Source organism: Delphinapterus leucas, chromosome 1, assembly GCF_059928025.1.
Source record: "Delphinapterus leucas isolate spDelLeu-1000000601 "Yukka" chromosome 1, BTC_Dleu_Yukka2, whole genome shotgun sequence".
NCBI classification, from domain to species: Eukaryota; Metazoa; Chordata; class Mammalia; order Artiodactyla; family Monodontidae; genus Delphinapterus; species Delphinapterus leucas.
In genome coordinates this window covers 158,771,172-158,796,450 of record NC_143129.1, presented here as the reverse complement: position 1 = coordinate 158,796,450, position 25,279 = coordinate 158,771,172, and the positions used below count along the sequence as shown (strand labels likewise).

At 40.6% G+C, this 25,279-nt stretch overlaps 1 protein-coding gene across 17 annotated transcripts in view; it reads left to right on the top strand.

Moving 5' to 3' along the window:
- Window positions 1-25,279, top strand: part of MACF1 (microtubule actin crosslinking factor 1) — a 327,589-nt gene that overhangs the window by 208,547 nt on the left and 93,763 nt on the right. For 13 of the 17 annotated variants that reach the window (XM_089895612.1, XM_089895677.1, XM_089895649.1 and 10 more), the window contains 11 exons: window positions 256-489; window positions 2,731-2,880; window positions 3,834-4,067; window positions 5,160-5,363; window positions 7,604-8,122; window positions 8,913-9,089; window positions 9,344-9,467; window positions 10,281-10,489; window positions 10,867-11,184; window positions 21,872-22,038; window positions 23,305-23,461. In XM_089895612.1, the coding sequence (XP_089751738.1) occupies window positions 256-489; window positions 2,731-2,880; window positions 3,834-4,067; window positions 5,160-5,363; window positions 7,604-8,122; window positions 8,913-9,089; window positions 9,344-9,467; window positions 10,281-10,489; window positions 10,867-11,184; window positions 21,872-22,038; window positions 23,305-23,461 (2,493 nt within the window). The remainder of the gene's footprint in view (window positions 1-255; window positions 490-2,730; window positions 2,881-3,833; window positions 4,068-5,159; window positions 5,364-7,603; window positions 8,123-8,912; window positions 9,090-9,343; window positions 9,468-10,280; window positions 10,490-10,866; window positions 11,185-21,871; window positions 22,039-23,304; window positions 23,462-25,279) is intronic. The other 4 variants (XM_089895687.1, XM_089895673.1, XM_089895681.1 and 1 more) reach the window with 1 other exon arrangement.

The following is a 25,279-nucleotide window of genomic DNA, read 5'->3' as shown; positions in this document are numbered from 1 at the left end:
AATTGAAAGCTTAGTGCATTTAGAAATCAAGGGCTAGTAAAGAAGACCTAACTGTAATATGCGAGGGGTTTGGAGAGGCCAGAAGTGAGAGAGACTTCGGTTTGGCCCTAGAAATTATCAGTGTCAGTTATAAAAATGCAAGAAATTAACCTCTGTTTGATCATGTTGATTCTTTGATTAGAACCAACAGCTTCTGCTTCTACAGAGAATAAGAAGTTTCTTTTTTCTTTTTCTTCCTTTCCCCACTTACCGTAGGATTTGAAACAGCCCATGGCCAAGAGGAAATCTCAGCTGGATGCACTTGCCTTTGATATTCAGTTCTTTATCTCCGAGCACGCCCAGGACTTGCCTCCTCAGCAGAACCGACAGATGCTAAGGCTTCTGAATGAACTGCAGAGGTCCTTCCAAGACCATGTGGAACGGACCACAGCCCAGGTGGATGCCTTGCAGGGCCGTCTTCAACAGATGGAGCAGGCAGCCCGGCTTAAGGTCAGGCTGAACCAGAAGCTGGGCTCAGTTGGTCTCTGGGATGTCCTCTATCTTCGGGTTTTCTGGCCAGAGTCCGTTTGTCATGATTCCAGGAGCCTGCGTTTACCAGTTTTGATTGGTTCAGGCCAGTTTGGTTCTGGTCCAGGAGGCAGCTCTTCTGGCCGTTTTTCTTGCCGTGTATTTGGTTTTATGTGTGTGTGTGTGAGAGAGAATACGTGTGTTTACGTGTGTATGCATGTGCAAGCGTTTTCTTTTTAGTGAGACTCTACTGTCACTGTGTCTCACTGTCTCTGACTTTCAAATGAAAATTTTATCCCTAGCCCTTATTTCTCCTACTCTCTCCCTCAGCATTCTTTTGAGGACTGTTAGGAACATTTAGGTACTCTGAGCTCTTGAGAAGAATGGTCCTGAAATCAGTTTTATTCTGGGGCTTTTCAAATGATTAACAGTAAGATTCCTTGACCACCTTCAAACAGCTGACAAAAAGATTTTTATCAGAATCATATTAATTTTTTAGCACATTTGAAATTATTATTTTCTAGCACCGTTCTTTACACTGTTGTGCCCAGTGCTTATTCAGTTATTGGAAAACGGTGTGTAGAAGCACTCTTGATACATTCTGGGGGGTGGGGGGAAACAACTAATCATCTCACCACCTTCTATCACAAGCCTCTTCTTGCAGGACTCAACATAATTGCATTAATGGTAACATCATAACCTTACAATACCAAGAATGATGCTTATGCCATTTCTGCTGTTTGAATAATAGGTTGGAATTCAGCAAGATGATACTAGAATTGTCCTTGTCACCAGCAAAACTGTCTCAGGGTCTCTTTTATTAAATATTGTGCAAAGTAGAATTGAGCTTTTGAGTCAGGCTTAAAGGATATTAAAGGCTTAAAGTCAAGTCTGTATGTCCCTTATTACTGCTTAGTTGTTTCAACTGTATTGAATTTGAAGTAAAATACTAGGTTACCTTCCATATCTGGAAATTTGCAGTGTCCTCACTTGGGAATCTATATAGCCTGGTGTAGCTTGTGGATAATTAACGAAATAGCATTGGTCTGGGCCACCTTAAGACACAGCCCGCATCCAGGATAGGCTCCTGAGCTGCAGAAGGTGATACAGTTGCATGTGAACATTCTCTCTCAGTGTGTAATTAATTCCACAATGTTTATTAACCTTGTTATTGTCAGAAATGCTCTGCTTCTCTCTATATTTGCCCTGAATGCATGTGTATGTCTGTGTGTTAACTTGTTTGCTTTGCTTTTTTCAGATTCAGTCTGCACCCATCCTAACCCATGAAGATCCTGTTTTACAGCTGAAGAACTCTTAGGAGTTCTCTTCCAGAGTCCTTCTATTTGTCCTAAAGAGGGGGAGAGAGGGCCAATTTGGGCACCTGTTTGTAAGTGCAGGTGACTAAAACACCATCAGAAGGTAGAAACTGGTGGAAAACGGTTCTAGAAGGATGGTCAGGAGAACACATCATGCTCAATTGCTCAATCAGGTGCTTCAGTGTCATGCGACTGAGAGGTCTGGAGAAAGGATCAGGCACAGAAGCGTACTCCCTCCTCCCCTTGGGCTGCCTTTTCTCTTGGGTAATGGTATAGACACCTGAAGGACTGAGCCCGTTGCTATTCTGGGGCAGTTCCCTTCTCAAAATAGCCAAGCCCTTCATGCCTGGCATGTAATCATTCCATTTAGTGGGTGTCTGCATTTGTGAGAAGTTTGATTTATATAAAATCAGCTCAATTACTAAGAAACTCAATTAGCTTATAAATTATCCAGTTTCTTGATTTTTACTCCTTGTCTAGTCCTTCTAATTTTCCATATTATGACTTAACATGTAGTGTATCATCCAGTTCCAGTAGAATTGATCAGAACCACTAACTTATTATTACCACCAATATCATCTGTGGATTTTAAGCATCTGGGCTCTCTGTTCTCCATTTCCAAGGATAATAACAGCAGTCTGGCAAAGGAGCTTCCAGACCAAAACCTGGGAGCATTCTCATCCCAAATCACCCCTGATTATAATCCCGACCATAGCCCCAGATTAACAGACGATCCAATTGAGGGGAGCTTTCTGAATATGATTTCTGTGCCTTTTCCTCCTCTAGTCTCCCACCAACTTTTCCATCCTTGAGATATAACCTTCCTGTTTTGCATTTCAGGGAGTTATCTTGTATTTATAAAATGAGAATCATTAATTGTCTCTTGGCCCCTTTGCATTTTAATTAGACCCTGCAGAAACAACAAAATACCTGTCACCAGAAACTGGAGGATCTTTGCAACTGGGTAGGACAGGCAGAAAGAGCATTGGCTGGCCATCAAGGTAGAGCCACCCAGCAGGATCTCTCTGCTTTGCAGAAGAACCAAAGTGACTTGAAGGTCAGTAAGAGTTAACTCACTTTTTTCATTTCTTCAAGTATTTATAAAGGCTTGCTATGCGCCAGGCACAGTGCTTAGTGCCAATAACATAATGGTAAACGTCCCTGCCCTCATGAAGCTTACAGTGTGGTGGAAAAGACAGACATTACACAAATAATCACAAAAATGAACATATAATTTATTCAGTATTGTATCTATAAAGGAAAAGTTACATGAGAACATATAACAGAGAGACCCAGTCTTGACTTGGATATCAAGATTACCTTAAAGAAGTGTCACTTAAACTGAGGAACAGAGGGTACATAGGGGTTGATGCATGAAGGTGTGGGAGGAAGAAGAAAATTGCCAGGCAGAGGCCTGTACATCAGTCTGGAGGTGGGAATGGGGTCGAGCACAATGTATTCAAGAGCTGAAAGAAAGCTAGTTCAATTGGACTGCAAAGAAGAAAAGGAAGATTAGTGAATGATGAGTCTGGAGGGTAGGACCCAGATCACTCTGGGCCTTATAGGCTACATTAGGATTAAGGAGTGATAACCAAGAGAGTTATAAAGGACCAACCAGACCTCAACTCCGCTAGAATCCTGTTGTCAACTCTTCTTTATAGAAGAATGATCTCTTTGAGGATAACTCATTGCAGAATAAAAATCATGTTTATGAAAAAAAAAGAAAATCATGTTTATGGGCGGTCTCCTTTTTTGTCTTCACTAAATATCTTCTTAGAAATTTAAATTTAAATTTTTCTTAGAAAATTAAATATTTAAAAAGTTTCTAAATTTAGAAGCATTTAAAATTTTATTATCTCCATTGGTTTAGGCATAAACCTTAAGCAAATTATACTCAGGGACATACATCAATTGCAGATAATGTCATCCTAGTCATTCATCTTCATGCTGTTGAGAGGTCTTAGAAGTTCTAAAGTTGAAGCCTCTGCCATCCTGTTTTCGTATGTTAAGGATTTACAGGGTGACATTCAGAATCATGCCACCTCATTTGCCAGTGTTGTCAAAGACACGGAAGGGTTCCTGGAAGAGAACCAAGCTAAGCTGAGCCCGCATGAGTTGACAGCTCTCCGGGAGAAACTTCATCAGGCTAAGGAGCAGTATGAGGCTCTCCAGGAAAGGACGAAGCTGGCCCAGAAGGAGCTGGAGGAAGTGGTGACCTCAGCCTTACAGCAGGAGACTGAAAAGGTAACCAGACTGCTGTGATGCTTGGTATTTTTCAAAAAAGAAAATTTTGGTACCTACACAAATAAAAGGTAATGAAGGGAAACTGCTTTACAGAGAGCATAGAATCACAAAAAAGGGTTAATTCAGGAGCAGATCTGTGAGCCAATATTTATTTTTATAAGAAACATCCTGAAGGACTTTAAGTCAGGAATAGTTGGTAGTAAGTTCATATTCCAAATCATCACCATCATCATCGTCATCCTTGGGGAAAAAGCAAATGGCATATTTCTAACATGAATCTGGACTGGCGATCCAAGGGTACTAGTGAAAATACCTGGGCAGTCTTAACGGGCCACAAGCTATCCTCAAGCTGCCACTGTAGTTTCAGTGGGAAGTCATGGCCCTGGGATAAACCTAAAAGAAGGTAAAGTCTCATGGTCTGCTGCACCCCACTCAGCACTGGCTTATTGAATCAAAGTTCTTTTTCTGGCTGTGAACTTGTACACTAATGAGGGAGGTAGAGAATGTGGAAAGAGAAGTAAGTTACCTGAAGATGAATTCTGAAATACATGAATATATCACTTGGCATAACCTGTTTTATTAAAGTACTTGAAGAGTCAGAAAATAGAATTTGAGAGACAAGTTTCAGCATTCAGTGCTCTACTTGGCAGAGAAAACGCTGGGAGTAGTCTGCATTTTCCTTAAGGAAGAACAGAAAGGTAATTGAGTGTGACTGTGCTATTTTCTATCCTACCAAGGCAGTGTATAACTTCTGCGTACCTAGAAAGGATTCCATAAAGCTTGGAGGTGCCAGGACTAAATCATCTCTTAACAAAGCCCTTTCGAATCCTGGGATTTGCCGCCCTCCTGCTCCTTTATTAAAAGCAGTGAGATATAGATCAAATTTAGGGATTGTTTTAAATTACTTTTCAACAGATTTAGAAGATGCTTATTTTTCTCTGTGGGTGCAAAGACTGTTTATACCCAGCCTTAGAGCTGCTGCTGCTTTTTTTTTTTTTTTTTTTAAGCCTAAATGTCTTCCCCTTTACTTAACCTTTGGTTCATAGCTGAGTATCTAAGGCCTTCTCACTAGACTCCCCCTGTGGCTTTCAGAGTAAAGCAGCAAAGGAACTGGAAGAGAACAGGAGTAAGATCGATGCTCTCTTGGATTGGCTGACTTCAGTGGGATCATTGGGTGGACAGATGGAGCAGGTCTCAGGAGGTAACCTGGAGAAAGGAGCCTTGGATACCACTGATGGTCACATGGGGGTGAACCAAGCCCCAGAGACGCTGGACAAGCAATGTGAGAAGTTGAAGGTGAGCGTGTTAGCTTGTTCTTACAATGCTGGGTGAATCTCTGCTACCCTGGGCAAGTCACCATAACCTCCTGCCCTAAGTCCAGTGAGCACTTCTCAGTTCATATCTTCTTTGATTTCTCAGTAGCCTTGACAGTCTTGACCACTCCCCTTGAAATAGTTTCTGCCTTGTTTCCATAGCACTATCTGCCCTGATAATCCTCCTCCCTTTCCTCTGGCCAGCTTTTGAAATACTGATATGCTTCCAGGTTGTAGCCTAGGCCTCTTCTCGTCTTTCAGAATATATTTTCCTTGGGTAATCTCATCCACCCATGACACCTCACTTCCCATTTGTACTAGTGGTTTCCATGTATATATTTGTCTCCAGCCCAGATGCCTGCCTTGAACTTCAAACCAGTGTATAAATCCATCTGCCTATTTGCAACTTGGAACCACAGGCACCTCAACCTGAGAACTAGACCTCCTATTTTCTAAAATACCCCTCCCCCACTGAACATGTTCTCCTTCCTATATTCCTACTTACTTGCCTGGACTAAACATCACCCTAGATTCCTTTCCTTCCCTCACTCTCCCATATTGAATCAGTCATCAAACCCCACGCTTCTTATAGCTCTTTTAAAATCATCCACACGTTTTTATCTCCATCGAGATATTAATTGCAGTTCAGACTGCTATCAGCTCTCACTTGTGTTATAGTAACTTCTGGTCTCCTTGACTCTTGGCTTTTACCCTCCAGTCCATTCCCACACTATTAAGTGATCTTTTTAAGTTGCTGTGTCCCTGCTTAACCCTTTTAATAGTTCCCTGCTGCCCTTAGGAAACTATTTCTTACTCATCTCTACTCATCTATTTATTCAGCAAATATTGAGGGCCTGATGCATGACAGGTATTGGAGATAAACCAGTGAACCAGCCAGATCCACCATCTCCAAGACATTAACTGACATATGCAGGTATATTGTATTACATGATTGAAAGAGTATTTAGGGAACTTGGAAGACACACGGATCACATACGTTAGTGATACCTTTATAGCGTACAAAACTGGTTTAGCTGACATGCTTCTGTTGAACAGCCTGTGTGGGCCATTGCCTTATTTTGTATTCATAGGATTTCTGCCTCTTGCATGCTACTTCTGTGCTTGGAAGATCCACTGTAGTGTGTACCCTAAAGCCATGGCAGTCTTGGCACAGAGCAGAAATGGTCCTGCTGTCACAGGGGCTTCCTGATACTGCTTGCTGGCAGCTCCATCTAGGAAGGACACTGTCTTACCTGTGGGTGGATGAGAGTGGGGACATCTGGGCAGTATACAGACAGCTGTAGTACTGTCCCTTGCTGTCTCTTTGAGCAGGATATATTTGTCACCCCAGCTTCCCTGAGATGACGTCGGAAGCTGAAGCTATCAGGTTGCTATTGTCCTTCTCTAGGGAGTTGCATAAACAGTATAGATAGTTAAGAACACTTACTGAGCTCCCAGTGACTTCTGTTAGACTCAGGAAGAACATTTTAGGAACAAAACCAAGCAACCACAACTGTCCTAAAAGAACTTACGTTCCACTGAAACAGAAAAAAGGTCTACATGTCTGTACATATTTGACATAACACATACAAATAAAACGTACAGATTACCTGTACTATCCAGAAATACAGTCTCTTCTCACTAATATACAAATTGTTTATTTAAAGAATTAATTTTCCAACATTTTCTCTAGTAGGGACAGTCTTCAAGGATATGTGAATGACACATTTCACAGCTTAGCATTTGCAGTTTTATGCCGTCATATGTATGACTTATGCAGCTTACTGTCTGCTTCCATCAGTGTGGGTAGTTTTAGTTGGCCATTTGTACCTTCTCTTAGATCTGGGGTAGTTTAGTGATGAAGAGAGTCAGGTTCAAGTCACAGTTTGTCCCTTAACCATCTGCATGACCTTAGTCAAGACATACAACACCTTTTTGGTATTCACTTATCCCATCCTTGATATGGGAATTATATGGTCGGCCTACACTACAGATGGTGGCACGAGTATTATGAGATAATACATGAAAACTGTCGATCCTAGATGAGTCAGTTCATCTGGGATTAGTAGATGGCATAATGCATAGAGAGTGAGAGATATTAATGATTTCTGAGCAGCTGGAAAAGTGACCTATTGAGATCTCTCCCTACTTCTGGCTGTAGACATAAACAAGTTATTGTGGTTTCCCTACTGATTGTCCTTTGTTTGGGGGGATTTTTGCCAGGCTCGTCACCAAGAATTGCTGTCGCAGCAGCAAAATTTCATCCTGGCCACCCAGTCTGCTCAGGCCTTCCTGGACCAGCATGGCCACAATCTCACACCCGAGGAGCAGCAGGTGCTGCAAGAAAAGCTCGGAGAACTAAAGGAGCAGTATGTGACTTCCCTGGCCCAGTCAGAGGCAGAACTGAAGCAGGTGCAGACACTACGGGATGAGCTGCAGAAGTTTCTGCAGGATCATCGAGAGTTTGAAAACTGGCTGGAACGGTCTGAGAAAGAGCTGGAGAACATGCACAAGCGAGACAGCAGCCCTGAGGCCCTTCCCGCCCTACTAAAGCGACAGGGGAGCTTCTCGGAGGACGTAATTTCCCACAAAGGAGACTTGAGATTTGTGACTATCTCAGGACAGAAAGTCTTGGACACAGAAAACAGCCTTGAGGAAGGCAAAGAACCATCAGCAACTGGAACCTTAGTGAAGGACAAGCTGAAGGATGCAACAGAAAGATACAGTGCTCTCCATTCAAAGGTAGAGGAGAGGTTCCTGGCAGCCCCCGGTGAAACAGTCATGGCAGCCCTCACACAACTGTGGGTGGTTTCTGGGGCTTACAGTAAGAACCTCAGACACAGTGAACAAGCTGATTTGTAGATTGACCGTGGGTAGAATGAGTGTTTATGAGTTCTGAAAAATTGCAAAATATAGAGGCCCAGGGGCTCATGCCTGATCTGAGCAATATCCAGGGGTATGTCTCACTGCAGTGGTGAAGGTGGAAGTGCTCACCTCCCTGTGTCCTGACCAGCAGCCATGGTCTCCCAAGAGACAGAGCACAGGGAGACTTAAACCAAATACACAGTCTTTATTCCTGGACAGAACATCTAGGGTAAATCCTTATCTTCCTCCCTATCAAAGAACTCCCTTTAGCTCCCAAGATATAGAATCCAGTCAGTTCTTCTTACCTGTTTTGTGCTTTTTGCCAACATCTTTCACCCCCAAAAGAACACGTTTTGTACCTCTCAGTCCCCACCTTTGCCTGCAACCTGATGTATATTTCTTTGGTGGCTTGTCATACAACTAAATCTTCCCAGGTATATAATAAAGTGGAGGTGGATAGTATGGATCAAACAGTCAGGACCCCACTTACAGAAAATTGTTGCTACCATCTATCTGTGGGGGCCCACACTAACCTTAACTATAGTTACAGTCAGCTCCCTGTAACATAGCCAGAGTTCTTTGGACTGTGCCTGGGAAGCTGCTGCCTTTGGCCTGACCCACTTAAGTCTACTTTCCCTTCTTTTTTTTTTTTTTTCTTATGGCGCAGTGTACACGACTGGGCGCTCACCTGAACTTGCTGCTAGGCCAGTATCAGCAGTTCCAGAGCAGTGCCGAAAGCCTGCAGGCCTGGATGAAAGCTTGTGAGGCCAACGTGGAGAAGCTCCTCTCAGAAACTGTTGCCTCTGACCCTGGGGTCCTGCAACAGCAGCTTGTGACCACAAAGGTGAGCCAATACACAAGCTGTTGTGCTGCATGGCTTAGAGTAGCTTCAAAGCGAAGCAAATGCTTGCATAGGTTAAAGGCAGTGGTTGGGATGCCGTGGACGACATATGATTCCTAAAAACTTTATTCTGATGTCTGTGGCTATGGATAAACAGAATTTATTCTATAAAGCTGCTCAGTAGCTCTCAATCCCTAGAACCAGCTTTGATTATGCACTGTGATGGTTTTCTTTTGTCCTTTTTCATGGACAAGCAGCAGTTGCAGGAGGAATTGGCTGAACATCAAGTACCTGTAGAAAAGCTCCAAAAGGTAGCTCATGACCTCATGGAAATTGAAGGGGAGCCAGCCCCAGACCACAAGCATGTTCAAGAAACTACAGGTATGAAGCAGCGATAGCCAGAGTGTTCCCCTAATTCCTAGTATGTGCCTCTGTTCTGTAACATATCACATTGTGTTGTACAAGTATCTGTGGTGCTAGCTAGGGGCTATGGATATAAACACGAATAGCTCACCCTCTAATGAACTTTATTCTTACACCATACGAGGCCTTCATGGTCTGACTTCAACCTCTTTTCCCCAGGCACTCGCCTTCTAGCCACACCCGACTTCTTTCCTTTCCCAAGTCATTTCCTCATTACTTTACCCCTGAAGTTTTTCCTATTGCTTAGCTGCTAACATTTATTGAGTCCTTACCATGCATGATGAAATCTTGCTCATGCTTCAAGATGTAACCGGGAAGTTACTTCCTTTGTAAAGTCCTGACACCACCCCCGCCCCGACCCCCAAGAAGAAGTAAAAGATAAGAACTAATCATTCTTCCTTCGGGTTTCTCTAGTACAGTACTCCTAGTACCCATATAGCACTTATGATTTTATTATTATGGTTAGTTGATGTGCCTTCCACTACCTATGCTCTCTTTTAGAGTTTTAAGGTTTGTAGAAGGCAGGGACTTTATCATAATAATCTTTAGTCCTCAGCATCGAGCACAATTTCTGGCACTTAGTAGGTGCTAAATATATAATGCTTCTTGAATTTGGTTCAAATAGTGATGTATTTAGGCTTATTTTTCTTTCTGTTTGTCTTGATTTCTGTTGTTATTATAACTAACATGTACAATTTAAATATGTTTTCTTTTTAAAGTGCAACACAAAAATTGTCCCCACTCTCTCTTCTCATGGCCTTGAATTTCCAGATTCCATACTCAGCCATTTCCAAAGCCTCTCCAGTAGCTTGGCAGAGCGCTCTGCTCTGCTGCAGAAAGCCATTGCCCAGTCTCAGAGTGTCCAGGAAAGCCTGGACAGCTTGTTGCAGTCCATCAGTGAAGTTGAAAATAACCTGGAAGAGGAGAAGGTGGCACCGCTGTCATCAGGAGTCATACAGGAAGCCCTGGCCACTAACATGGTGAGACCTGCGCCCCAAGAGTTAGCATAGAGGGTATATTTGCCATGTTCCATAATGATATCATTTTGAAAAAGTATCAGGAAAAGAATTCATTTCCATTAATCTTCTAATAAGACTTAGAAATGTTGACTAATCCATGTAAAGGTTTGTCTACCCAATTTCCAAACCATTGGTAAGCTTGAGGAAAAGTGGTGATGGCAAAGTCACTGGTCACATGGGGTGGAGAACTAAGGGTATTGATGGTATTCTGAAGTTTCAATTGCAATCCTCCAACCTTCCTTGAGGTGAGCATGTAGTTACTAGAAGCTTATTAGTTTGTGGCTCAGATATCCTGGAATAAGTGAGCCAGGAGCTGACAGACGTGTTCTTGATGACAGAAATTGAAGCAGGACATTGCTCGGCAGAAGAGCAGCTTGGAGGCCACACGTGAGATGGTGACCCGATTCACGGAGACAGCAGACAGCAACTCGGCCGCAGTGCTGCAGGGCAAACTGGCCGAGGTGAGCCAGCGCTTCGAACAGCTCCGGCTACAGCAGCAAGAAAAGGAGAGCTCCCTAAAGAAGCTTCTGCCCCAGGCAGAGATGTTTGAGCATCTCTCTGATAAGCTGCAGCGATTCATGGAAAACAAAAGTCGGTTGCTGGCCTCTGGGAATCAGCCAGATCAAGACATTGCACATTTCTTCCAACAGATCCAGGTAAGGATATATCTGCCAGATGGGCAGAATAAAGGGGAAAGAAAGGCAAGGAAAAAAATATATTTACTGAACACATAATATGTCAGTCAGTGTACTGGAAACTTTACCTGCATTGTCTTAAAGAATTCTCACAGCCATCCTGTAAGCTAGATATTGTTTGTTCATTTTTTAAAAACACCGACTAGATTTATTTTTCACTCATATTACATGTTCAACCCACATCAGCAGGAATACTTAGCTCATCAAGGTCACTCAGTCTTTCAAGTTGATGGAAACTTCATCCTGACATATGTTTTCACGATTACTACTGCAAGGGGAAGAGGACATATCATATCCATTTACATTTTATTAGTCAAAGCAAGTTTCACATGACCATAGCTGACTTTCAAGGGGGTGGAGAAATGTAAACCTACCATATATCTAGTAGGTGCAGAGCTGAAAATCTTTGGTGAAGAGTTATTACTTCCCGTAGATATAGATGTATATCCAGGAGCAGAATTGCTGGGTCATAGTACCTGCCTGTACTTAATTTGACAAAGTAGTAGCTAACTTGAGCTCCAGAATGGCTGCACCTGCCCACATTCCCACCTGTAGTACCTCAACATGGTTGTATTCTCACATTGCTGCTTTGGGTTTATCCAACTATCTAACGTTTTCCATATTGTATTGCGATCTCATTGTTTTGTTTGGTTTGCTCTCCTAACTTTTTGCTTTTTGTTTTGAAATTTTTGAAACTTACAGAAAAGTAAAAGGAACAGCACAATAAACATCAGCATACTTTTCACCTGGATCCACCAATTGCTGTTTTTTCTCTCTTTATAAATATATAAAAGAGTATCCCTATGGGCTTCCATTTTCATTATCATCATTGTTCTTTTTTATGCTCAAACATTTTCAAATTTGGTCAGTGGGTGCCCCTTTAAGCTGTCTCCTGGTCTTTCTGACATGTCCCTACCAGTATATGAGCGCTCTCTTACTTTCTGGCACAATAAGATGTGTCATGGTCACCTCGTAGTTTCCCTGTCCCATACCTGAAATCACCTGTTTCTCCAAGGAGCCCTATTTCTACTGGGGAAGTGTAATTAGATATCAAAATCCAGATAACTAGATGAGCCATTAGGGTGTCATTGCTTCTAGGTCCTTTATGTGGATAGGATTAGGAAATCTTGAAAGTTTTTTATATCATGTATTCATACTGATAATCCAGCTCCAACTCAACACCATAGGATTCTCCCTCCATTCTCTATTTGTATCTTCCTCTGCCCACAGGGAGAACCCTCGTTTCCAACAACTTAATATATTATTTGCTATATCCTACAATAAAATAAGATCACTTTGGAATTACACTATTATTTCTACCAATAACAAACCTACTAAGTAAAATTCAAGATTTCTTTAGATTTCTTTTTGTCCTGAGACTCTGACCTACTGTATACTACGTTCAAAGTTACCTGAATTTTTTTTCCCTAATTTCTTATATAATTAGCTTTCTTTGTTTCTATTTGTATTCAACTCCAGGATTTTATTTTTCTTTGTAAAGTTTTATTTTTAAATATGTGAAACATTAAGAAAGCTCAGATTTTCCAAGACTGCTTTCTAAAGGATCAACAGTTGACTAAATTCTCATGGAATAATAATATCTATCTTGAAGAAACTATTTTGGGATTAAAAAGTATCGGAGGTTGGAGATTGGTTCAAGATGGCGTAGTAGAAGGACGTGCTCTCACTCCCTCTTGTGAGAGCACCGGAATCACAACTAACTGCTGAACAGTCATTGACAGGAAGACACTGGAACTCACCATAAAAGATACCCCACATCCAAAGACAAAGGAGAAGCCACAATGAGATGGTAGGAGGGGTGCAATCACAATGAAAGCAAATCCCGTAACTGCTGGGTGGGTTGACTCACAAACTGGAGAACACTTATACCACAGAAGTCCACCCACTGGAGTGAAGGTTCTGAGCCCCACGTCAGGCTTCCCAACCTGGGGGTCTGGCAACAGGGGGGAGGAATTCCTGGAGCATCAGACCTTGACAGCTAGTGGGATTTGATTACAGGAATTAGACAGGACTGGGGGAAACAGAGACTCCACTCTTGGAGGGCACACACAAAGTAGTGTGTGCATCGGGACCCAGGGGAAGGAGCAGTGACCCCACAGGAGACTGAACCAGACCTACCTGCTAGTGTTGGAGGGTCTCCTGAAGAGGAGGGGGGTGGCTGTGTCTCACCAGCAGCAGAAGTTCTGGGAGGTACTCCTTGGCGTGAGCCCTCCCAGAGTCTGCCATTAGCCCCACCAAAGAGCCCAGTGTTGGGTCACCTCAGGCCAAACAACCAACAGGGAGGGAACCCAGCCCCACCCATCAGCAGACAAGTGGATTAAAGTTTTACTGAGCTCTGCCCACCAGAGCAACACCCAGCTCTACCCACCACCAGTCCCTCCCATCAGGAAACTTGCACAAGCCTCTTAGATAGCCTCATCCACCAGAGGGCAGACAGCAGAAGCAAGAAGAAGTACAGTCCTGCAGCCTGTGGAACAAAAACCACATTCACAGAAAGATAGACAAGATGAAAAGGCAGAAGGCTATGTACCAGATAAAGGAACAAGATAAAACCACAGAAAAACAATTAAATGAAGTGGAGATAGGCAGCCTTCCAGAAAAAGAATTCAGAATAATGTTATTGAAGATGATCCAGGACCTCGGAAAAAGAATGGAGGTAAAGATCAAGAAGTTGCAAGAAATGTGTAAAAAAGACCTAGAAGAATTAAAGAACAAACAAACAGAGATGAACAATACAATAACTGAAATGAAAACTACACTAGAAGGAATCAATAGCAGAATGACTGAGGCAGAAGAATGGATAAGTGACCTAGAAGACAGAATGGTGGAATTCACTGCTGTGGAACAGAATAAAGAAAAAAGGATGAAAAGAAATGAAGACAGCCTAAGAGACCTCTGGGACATTAAACGCAACAACATTCGCATCATAGGGTTCCCAGAAGGAGAAAAGAGAGAGAAAGGACCAGAGAAAATATTTGAAGAGATTATAGTCGAAAACTTCCGTAACATGGGAAGGGAAATAGCCACCCATGTCCAGGAAGTGCAGAGAGTCCCATACAGGATAAACGCAAGGAGAAACACTCCGAGACACAGTAACCAAATTGGCAAAAATTAAAGTCAAAGAAAACTTATTGAAAGCAGCAAGGGAAAAATGACAAATAACATGCAAGGGAACACCCATAAGGTTAACAGCTGATTTCTCAGCAGAAACTCTACAAGCCAGAAGGGAGTGGCATGACATATTTAAAGTGATGAAAGGGAAGAACCTACAACCAAGATTACTTTACCCGGCAAGGATCTCATTCACATTCTATGGAGAAATCAAAAGCTTTACAGACAATCAAAAGCTAAGAGAACTCAGCACCACCAAACCAGCTCTACAACAAAGGCTAAAGGAACTTCTCTAAGTGGGAAACACAAGAGAAGAAAAGGACCTACAAAAACAAACCCAAAACAATTAAGAAAATGGTAATAGGAACATACATATCGATAATTACCTTTATGTGAATGGATTAAATGCTCCAACCAAAAGACACAGGCTCGTTGAATGGATACAGAAACAAGACCTATATTTATGCTGTCTACAAGAGACCCACTTCAGACCTAGGGACACATACAGACTGAAAGTGAGGGGATGGAAAAAGATATTCCATGCAAATGGAAATCAAAAGAAAGCTGGAGTAGCAATACTCAAGCACGTAAAATAGACTTTAAAATAAAGAATGTTACAAGAGACAAGGAAGGACACTGCATAATGATCAAGGGATCAATCGAAGAAGAAGATATAACAATTATAAATATATATGCTCCCAGCATAGGAGCACCTCAATACATAAGGCAACTGCTAACAGCTATAAAAGAGGAAATCAGGGCTTCCCTGGTGGCGCAGTGGTTGAGAGTCCACCTGCCGATGTAGGGGACGTGGGTTCGTGCCCCGGTCCGGGAAGGTCCCACATGCCGCGGAGCGGCTGGGCCCGTGAGCCATGGCCGCTGAGCCTGCGCGTCCGGAGCCTGTGCTCTGCAACGGGAGAGGCCACAGCAGTGAGAGGCCCGCGTACAGCAAAAAAAAAAAAAAAAAAAAAAAAAAGAGGAAATCAACAGTAACACAATAATAGTGGGGGACTTTAACACCTCACTTACACCAATGGACAAATCATTCAAACAGAAAATTAATAAGGAAACACAAGCTTTAAATGACACAATAGACCAGACAGATTTAATTGATATTTATAGGACATTCCACCCAAAAACAGCAGATTACACTTTCTTCTCAAGTGCACACGGAACATTCTCCAGGACAGATCACATCTTGGGTCACAAATGAAGCCTCAGTAAATTTAAGAAAATTGAAATCATATCAAGCATCTTTTCTGACCACAACACTATGAGACTAGAAATCAATTACAGGGGAAAAAAACGTAAAAAACACAAACACATGGAGGTTAAACAATACGTTACTAAAGAACCAAAAGATCACGGAAGAGATCAAAGAGGAAATCAAAAAATACCTAGAGACAAATGACAAAACACGACAATCCAAAAACCTATGAGATGCAGCAAAAGCAGTTCTAAGAGGGAAGTTTGTAGCATTACAACTAAGAGTCTCTTAGTCTCCTAAGAGACTACTGCAAGCAACTCTATGCCAATATAGTGGACACCCTGAAAGAAATGGACAAATTCTTAGAAAGGTATAGCCTTGGAAGACTCAACCAGGAAGAAATAGAAAATATGAACAGACCAATCACAAGTAAAATTGAAACTGTGATTAAAAATCTTCCCACAACCAAAAGTCCAGGACCAGAGGCTTCACAGGTGAATTCTATCAAACATTTAGAGAAAAGCTAACACCCATCCTCCTCAAAGTCTTCCAAAAAATTACAGAGGAAGGAACACTCCCAAACTCATTCTATGAGGCCACCATCACCCTGATACCAAAACCACACAAAGATACTACAAAAAAAAGAAAATTACAGACCAATATCACTGATGAATATAGGTGCAAAAATCCTCAACAAAATACTAGCAAACAGAATCCAACAACACATTAAAAGGATCATACACCATGATTAAGTGGGATTTATCCCAGGGATGCAAGGATTCTTCAAAAATGCAAATCAATCAGTGTGATACACCATATTAACAAATTGAAGACGAAGAACCATATGATCATCTCAATAGATGCAGAAAAAGCTTTTAACAATATTCAACACCCACTTACGATAAAAACTCTCCAGAAAGTGGACATAGAGGGAACCTACCTCAACATAATAAAGGCCATATATGACAAACCCACAGCAAACATCATTCTCAATGGTGAAAAACAGAAAGCATTTCCTCTAAGTTCAGGAACAAGACAAGGATGTCTACTCTTACCACTATTATTAAACATAGTTTTGGAAGTCCTAGCTACAGCAATCAGAGGAGAAAAAGAAATAAAAGGAATACAAATTGGAAAAGAAGAAGTAAAACTGTCAGTGTTTGCAGATGACATGATACTATACATAGAGAATCCTAAAGATGCCACCAGAAAACTACTAGAGCTAATCAATGAATGTGGTAAAGTAGCAGGATACAAAATTAATGCACAGAAATCTCTTGCATTCCTATACACTAATGATGAAAAATCTGAAAGAGAAATTAAGGAAACACTCCCACTTACCATTGCAACAAAAAGCATAAAATACCTAAGAATAAACCTACCTAGGGAGACAAAAGACCTGTATGCAGAAAACTATATAAGACACTGATGAAAGAAATTAAAGATGATACCAACAGATGGAGAGATACACCATGTCCTTGGATTGGAAGAATCAGTATTGTGAAAATGACCATACTACCCAAAGCAGTCTACAGATTCAATGCAATTTCTATCAAATTACCAATGGCATTTTTTACAGAACTAGACCAAAAAAATCTCACAATTTGTATGGAGACACAAAAGACCCCCAAATAGCGGAAACAGTCTTGAGGGAAAAAAATGGAGCTGGAGGAATCAGACTTCCTGACTTCAGACTGTACTACAAAGCTACAGGAATCAAGACAATATGGTACTGGCACAAAAACAAATATAGATCAGTGGAACAGGATAGAAAGTGTAGATAAACCCACGCACCTATGGTCAACTAACCTATGACAAAGGAGGCAAGGATACACAATGGAGAAAAGACAATCTGTTCAATAAGTGGTGCTGGGAAAACTGGAGAGCTACATGTAAAAGAATGAAATTAGAACACTCTCTAACACCATACACAAAAATAAACTCAAAATGGATTAGAGACTTAATGTAAGACTGGACACTATAAAACTCTTAGAGGAAAACATAGAAAGAACACTCTATGACATAAATCACAGCAAGATCCTTTTTGACCCACCTCCTAGAGGAATGGAAATAAAAACAAAAATAAACAAATGGGACCTAATGAAACTTCAGAGCTTTTGCACAGCAAAGGAAACCATAAACAAGATGAAAAGACAACCCTCAGAATGGGAGAAAATACTTGCAAACGAATCAACAGACAAAGGATTAATCTCCAAAATACATAAACAGCTCTCGCAGCTCAATATTAAGGAAACAAACAACCCAATCCAAAAATGGGTAGAAGACCTAAATTTCTCCAAAGAATACATACAGATGGCCAAGAAGCACGTGAAAAGCTGCTGAACATCACTAATTATTAGAGAAATGCAAATCAAAACTACAATGAGGTATCACCTCACACCAGTTAGAATGGGCATCATCAGAAAATCTACAAACAGCAAATGCTGCAGAGGGTGTGGAGAAAAGGGAGCCCTCTTGCACTGTTGGTGGGAATGTAAATTGATACAGCCACTCTGGAGAACAGTGTGGAGGTTCCTTAAAAAACTAAAAATAAAATTACCATATGACCCAGCAGTCCCACTACTGGGCATATACCCAGAGAAAACCATTATTCAAAAAGACACATGCACCCCAATGTTCATTGCAGCACTATTTACAGTAACCAGGTCATGGAAGCAACCTAAATGCCCATCGACAGACGAATGGATAAAGAAGATGTGGTACATATATACAATGGAATATTACTCAGCCATAAAAAGGAACAAAATTGGGTCATTTGTAGAGATATGGGTGGATCTAGAGACTGTTGTACAGAGTGAAGTAAGTCAGAAACAGAAAAACAAATATCGTATATTAGCACATATATGTGGAATCTAGAAAAATGGTACAGATGAACTGGTTTGCAGGGCAGAAATTGAAACACAGATATAGAGAACAAACGTATGGACACCAGGGGGAAAGTGGCAGGGGGTGGTGGTGGTGTGATGAATTGGGAGATTGGGATTGACATATATACACTAATATGTATAAAATGGATAACTAATAAGAACCTGCTGTATAAAAAAATAAAATTCAAATTTCAAAAAAAAAAAGATAGCTCAAAAGTCAAAACTTTTCAAAAAGTTATATTCAGGGTGTAGGAAAGTGAATAAGGATATACTCTCACTCTTTTCCGTGTGTCTTCTATCCCATTCACCCCCACAGGTAGTGGATTTCACATTTATTATTTCTATTTATTTTTTCCAAAATGAACACACCATTTCCAATTCTTCGTTACACAAAAGGGGGTACAATACATAATCTTTTGCACTTTCCTTTTATACTTAATATGTCTTAGAAATCACTTAATTCATAGATATCCTCCTCTTTTTTTGTTGTTCTTAAACTATACATTCATTTTGAGGATGAACCGTAGTTTATTCCACCAGACTCTTGTTCTGGTTATTTCCAAAATTGTGCTATTAAAAATGACACTGTAGTGAATAATTCTGTGTTTTTTCCCTGTATTATTGGAAGTGTATCTTCAGAGTAATTCCTAGAGTGGAATTGTTGCATCAGAGGGTAAACGGTTGTGTGGTTTTGTTAGATGTAGCCAAGTTCCCTCCATGAGGATTTCCCCATTTTGCATCCCTAGCAGAAGTGTATGACAGTACTATGTATTTCCCCTGCAGCCTCACCAATAGAATGTATTGTCAAGCATTTGAGTTTTTGCTAATCTGATTAATAAAACATATCTCAATGTGGTTTTAATTTTTTATTTCTTCTCTAAGTTGAATATATTTTTATACATTTAAGAGACATTTATTTGTAAATCATTGGTTCATGTATTTTGCTATCGTCTGTCAAGAGTTTGATCTTTTTTTTTCTTTCAACTTACAAGAGTTCTGTATTAGGGAAATTAGTCCTTTATAACATGTTGGAAATATTTTTCACAGTTTGTCCTTTGCCTTTTGACATTGCTTATGGTGTTTTTGGCCATATAAAAGTTGTTTTTTTAAAAAAATTTTTACACAATAGATTTTATCACTTTTTTTTAAACTGAAATATAGTTGACATACAATATTATGTTAGTTTCAGGTGTACAACATAGTGACTCAACATTTAAATACATAATGAAATGATTACCATGGTAAGGCTAGTAACCATCTGTCCCCATTCAGAGTTATTACAGTGTTATTGACCATGTTCCTTATGCTGTATATTACATCCCCATGACTTAAATTTATTTTATAACTGGAAGTTTGCAACTCTTAATTCCCTTCACCTATTTCACCCATTCTCCTAACCTTCTTCCCTCTAACAACCACCTGTTTGTTCTCTGTATTTATGAGTCTGTTTTTGTTTGTTCGTTCATTTGTTTTGTTTTTGAGATTTCAAGTATGAGATCAGCAGTATTTGTCTTTCTCTGACTTATTTCACTTAGCATGATATACTCTAGATCTATCCATGTTGTCACAGATGGCAAGATTTCATGCTTTTTATGGCTGAGTAATATTCCATTGTCTGTGTGTGTGTGTGTGTGTGTGTGTGTGAGAGAGAGAGAGAGAGAGAGAGAGAGAGAGATCTTCTTTATCCATTTAGATTTATATTCTGGGGTTTCTGTTCTGTTCCATTGATGTATATGTCTGTTTTTGTGCCAGTACTATACTGTTGTGATTACTGTAACTTTGTAGTATAGCTTGAAACCAGAGATATCACTCTTTCATTGAAGTTGTAATTTTAGTCATAGTTTGAAAGCCTTTTGCCACACCCAGGTTATGATGGAATTTACCCAATGGTTTCCTTTTTTCTTTTCTTTTTTTACATTTGAATACTTTAACAATTTAAGTTTATTGTGAGGTATAGTATGAGCTATGAATTCAAGTTCATGTTTTTTCAAAGTTCTATATAGTTATTCCCAATATCATTTATTTGAAAAGTCTATCTTTACCCCAGTGATTTGAGAATCTGTCTTTATCACATACAAAATGTCTTATGTATTGAAGTTTATTTCTTGATTTTCTATTCTATTTCACTGGTCTTTCTATTCATTAAGAATAGCATACTATTTTTAATTCTAGAGGCTTTCTGGGTATGTTTTACTATCTGGTAAGGCTAATCGCCCTTATTTCTTTTTTCATTTTCTTTTTTTTTTCTTTTTCAGGATTTCTCATAGCTATAATTGTACATTTATTTTTCCATATGAACGTTAGAATCAACTTTATCAGTCCTAGAGAAAAGAGTTGGTATATTTGTTTGGCTCACATTACTTTACTCATTCACACATGCATGTATGCACACATAGATGCATACATACACATACATCCATAGCTTTATGGACATCTTTCCTTTTTTTTCCAGGTCTGCTTTCATGTCTTTCAGAAGTCAAAGTTTTATTCATAAAGGTTTTGTACTGTTCCTAAAATTGTACGTTTTGTGTTGCTATTATATTATTCTTGATTTTTATATGTTGATTTTATATTCTTATTGGATTACTTCACTGTTCAATTTGGTTGTATTGTTGATTCTCTGAGGTTTTACAAATATACTTCCATGTAATCTGCAAGTATAGTTGTACCTCTTCAAATTCTTATGCCACAAATTGTTTTCTCCTACCTAATTGCATTGGCTAATATTGTCAATACAGTGTTAAATAATAGTGAAGAGTGTGTTTACCTGTTTTAAAGAAGAGACAGACTGCAGAAGCTTAGAGAAGTTCAATAGCTTAAGATCACAAGCTAGTAAAGGGCAAAGCCATGATTGACTTTCAGGTCTGTTGTACTCCAGAAACTTCCATTCTTTTTATTCTCTCATGCTGCCTCTGGAATCTTTAAAGATTTGTTTAAAGGAGACAAGACTCCTTTGTAATATCCAGCCACTCTCAGGTGGATTGGAGAAATCCTACATATTTAATGTTTTGATCTAGCAGTTGACCTGGTGAACATGCCTCTTTTCTTTTTTTTTTTTTTTGTTTTTGTTTTTGTTTTGTTTTGTGTTTTGTGATATGCGGGCCTCTCACTGCTGTGACCTCTCTCGCCACGGAGCACAGGCTCCGGACACGCAGGCCCAGCGGTCATGGCTCACGGGCCCAGCCGCTCCGCGGCATGTGGGATCCTCCCGGACCGGGGCACGAACCCGCGTCCCCTGCATCGGCAGGCGGACTCTCAACCACTGTGCCACCAGGGAAGCCCCATGCCTCTTTTCTTGTTCCCTCTTTTTCTACAAGTAAGGGAGAACATGCCCCAGCTTTAATCTAGATATCTTTCATTCTTTAGAGTCATTATTTACAAGGACCAGAGGATTGAATACATTTCCTTGTTTCCTTGACAGGAGCTCAATTTGGAAATGGAAGACCAACAGGAGAACCTGGACACTCTTGAGTACCTGGTCACTGACCTGAGCTCCTGTGGCTTTGCCCTGGACCTGTCCCAGCACCAGGACAGGGTACAGAACCTCAAAAAGGACTTCACAGAGCTACAGAAGACAGTTAAAGAAAGGTGAGTTTTCATATGTATGGATCAGTGTCATGGAGCTAATTTTTTCTTGCTTTTGAATGAAATGACTTTCTCCTCCTTCCTTCTTCACCAGAAAAGATGGCATCAAAATTCTGCTACTGAGCCGTAGGAGATTGGAAAGTGCCTCTTTCAGACAAAGCTATTCAGTCTACTTAATGCTTAGTGGTCTTTCTGTTAGTAAATAGTGAGTTCCTTCTCAGTAATGGGATTCAGTTCCCCCTCAGTACAATCAAAAGTCCAGGTCACCTGGACCAAACAGAACAAATTTGGGGCAGCAAGTTGGATTGTGGCAGGATTTGAAATAATGAGAAAAATTGGAAGAGACTTCCCAGACATAATTAAGGATTATATTGGAACTCACACTGCTTGTTTTGACCACATTTAAGTTGCTGTTAACGGAGGAGTTTCTGGATTCTTCTTTTAAGGCAAACATGGGAATACACAACAAAGGTAGATGATTTCAGGTTATTAGCTCACGGTTGAAAAGCCATAATTCCTCCGTTAGAAAGCCTCACGTGGGTTTAAAAGCTTGATAAGACTTCTCTTGGTTTGGCCATGAATATCTCGATTTAGCGGATGATGGCTTTAGTGACTAGGGGAAAGCAGTTGCTCCGCGTTATTTAGTGCAGGTGAAGGGGACAGGACAAAGGCCGCGAAGGCTTTGTTTTTCTTGCCCTCAGCTGAGGGCTATTTAGCTATGTGAAGAGCTAGGATCTCTGGCTTGAAGTCTAATAGATGTGACCATTTCCAAAACTTAATTTCAGAATTGAGTTCTCCTTTCTCCTTGATTTATTTTACTCATTGGTATGCTTAGCCTAACTTCTCTGAGCCTCAGTTTTGGCATCTTCCTTGTTAAAGGAATTAGCATTTGAATTGGGCCTTGAAAGAGTCAAATACCTAAAAAGTAGCAGAGCTGGCCTTGAGATCCAAAGCCTGCATTCTTTCCATTGTATCATAGTACCTAAATAGCAGGCTCCCTTTAGTTTTTCTCATTTTCACTTTAGCCTAGAGTAAGATTGAAGACTCCTTTCCCCAGAAATGTCCAAACAAGGGCAACAGATTCCTTAGTTTGATGCTGTCCTACATTATATGTGGTTGTTTAGCCAAAGCTGCCATGGAAAAGATTATGAGAAGGAAAGGCCCTGTTAGGAAACTGATGCCTGGAGTCCTAGAATGAATATAGTTGTAGTTCACGTTGACTTCTTTACAAGCTTAGTCTGGCAAGTAACAAGTTGTCTCTGTTGACAGAGAGGAAGATGCATCATCTTGCCAGCAGCAATTAGATGAATTCCGGAAGCTGGTTAGGACTTTCCAGAAATGGCTGAAGGAAACCGAAGGGAGTATTCCACCTACAGAGACTTTCATGAGCACTAAAGAGCTGGAAAAACAGATTGAACACCTGAAGGTAGGTGAACAGAGTCTCTCCAGGAATCAGGCTGGACAGCAGTTTGGAATCTTGTGTGGACTCATTTCCACCTGTGGTGGGCAAATGGTGTGAGAAATCCAAGTTATCCACGTTTATCAGAATAGCAGTTCCTCCATTTTCTCCATGTGAGTCCAACCTACCCCTACCCAAGCACTGAGCACCAAAACATCTCCTATTTAAAAGCCAAAACCAAAAAAGTAATCTGGGAATGATATCTATAAAGTTTCAGCTGTCTTGGGGATGCCTGTCATGCTGTGGCAGGTCATAAAAAAGACAGTTGTCAGAGTCCAGTTTTGAGAAGATTACACTCTCGTTGTATGTTTGAGAATTAGACAATTATATGTGAGCAAGTGACCAGATATGTGATCAGAAAATTGAGGAGAGAATTTCTCCTCAACTAATAAAGGAAAAGTTACAATCACATGGTTGGAATGTACCTGCATGGGTAGCGTCAGCCTTTCTCCCATCTGTTGCAGAATCCCTTCTCTCCTATATTTGATTCATAGTCATCCAGCTCTATTTGCACCTCTAACATGTTTCTTATTTTTGTTGAAACCAGTCTCCAACTAACGCTCATGCATTTGTCCTTATTTTCTTAGTAAAACAGGATTTATCTTGAATAGATGAAAGAGAAGAGCTTTCACAGAGAGAGTGCCAGGAGCATTTGCTGTGGGGAGTTCCCTAGGACAGAGGTTCCCTGATTTCTTGGTTCATGGTTCCCCTTGTGTTTCAAGACATTTTTCATGGCATCTCAAGGCAAAAACCAACCAAACAGAAAAACACCCAAAAAACTGAAAAACCCCACTTATCACTTACTAGGTGGTCAGGTCCAAACAGCTTAACAGTAGTTGTTCACATGGTGTCCAACAGATGTCACTGTTTTTCCCTCAAAAATTTAAAGTATCCTGTGAGTCAGTGCATAGTTTGGGAACTGCTGGCTCTTTGGAATCAAGAGTGACTAATAAAAGAACTGACACACTCTGAATTGGCAAGGTTCAGTTTGAAGCTGGGCAGCATGAGCTTGCCAGATGTTCATGGCTCGATGTCGTTCTCTGCTGCTGCTTTGCAGCTTGAAGTCAAAAGCAAACTAAGTAGATTGTGAGGGAGATTCAGGATGGAGGAAGGGGTTGAAGGCTAGGATGGTGTCCCAGCTTGGAAAAGAGTAAAATTCTACTTCTGTAGCAGGCAGTTCCCAGCTTAGAGACAACATGACCAGATACTTTTGTCTTAGAGCAAATGCCATTGTTTCCAAACAGCTTTCTGTGGTGGTTTGAGCTCTGACTTCAAACCCAATATAAAATTCCCTTGAAAAGGCAAAGTGTAGCCTATGATTCTGTGTTTCTCTACATCTCGATACCTAGCTCCTCATTTTACCCTCCAATTACCATTTCCTTTATATTCTTTACAAGCATGGTATTCCCTTTGTCCACCTGGCAAACTCTTATCTTAACTCCGATCTTACTTCTCTCCAGGCAGAGTTAAATGTGTCTCCTTTTGTGCTCTCAGAGTCTAGTGGCTGTGCATATTTCTGTATTAGCATTATCACATTATAATGCCATTGATAATCTGAGCTCTTGGTTTTAGGAACTGTGTCATAAGCCTATTTTGTATCCCCAGTGTTTGGCACAATGCCTGGCCTATAGTAAGTGCTCAAAAAATATTTGCTTGATGAATGAATGCATGAATGAGAAGGGCCTGAATATTCCAGGATATCATTCTCCCACATCTTGGCTGGCTAAACCAAGTTCTGGAAATGGCTGAATAAATGAGGATGATTGCTTAATGCTTATCAAAACT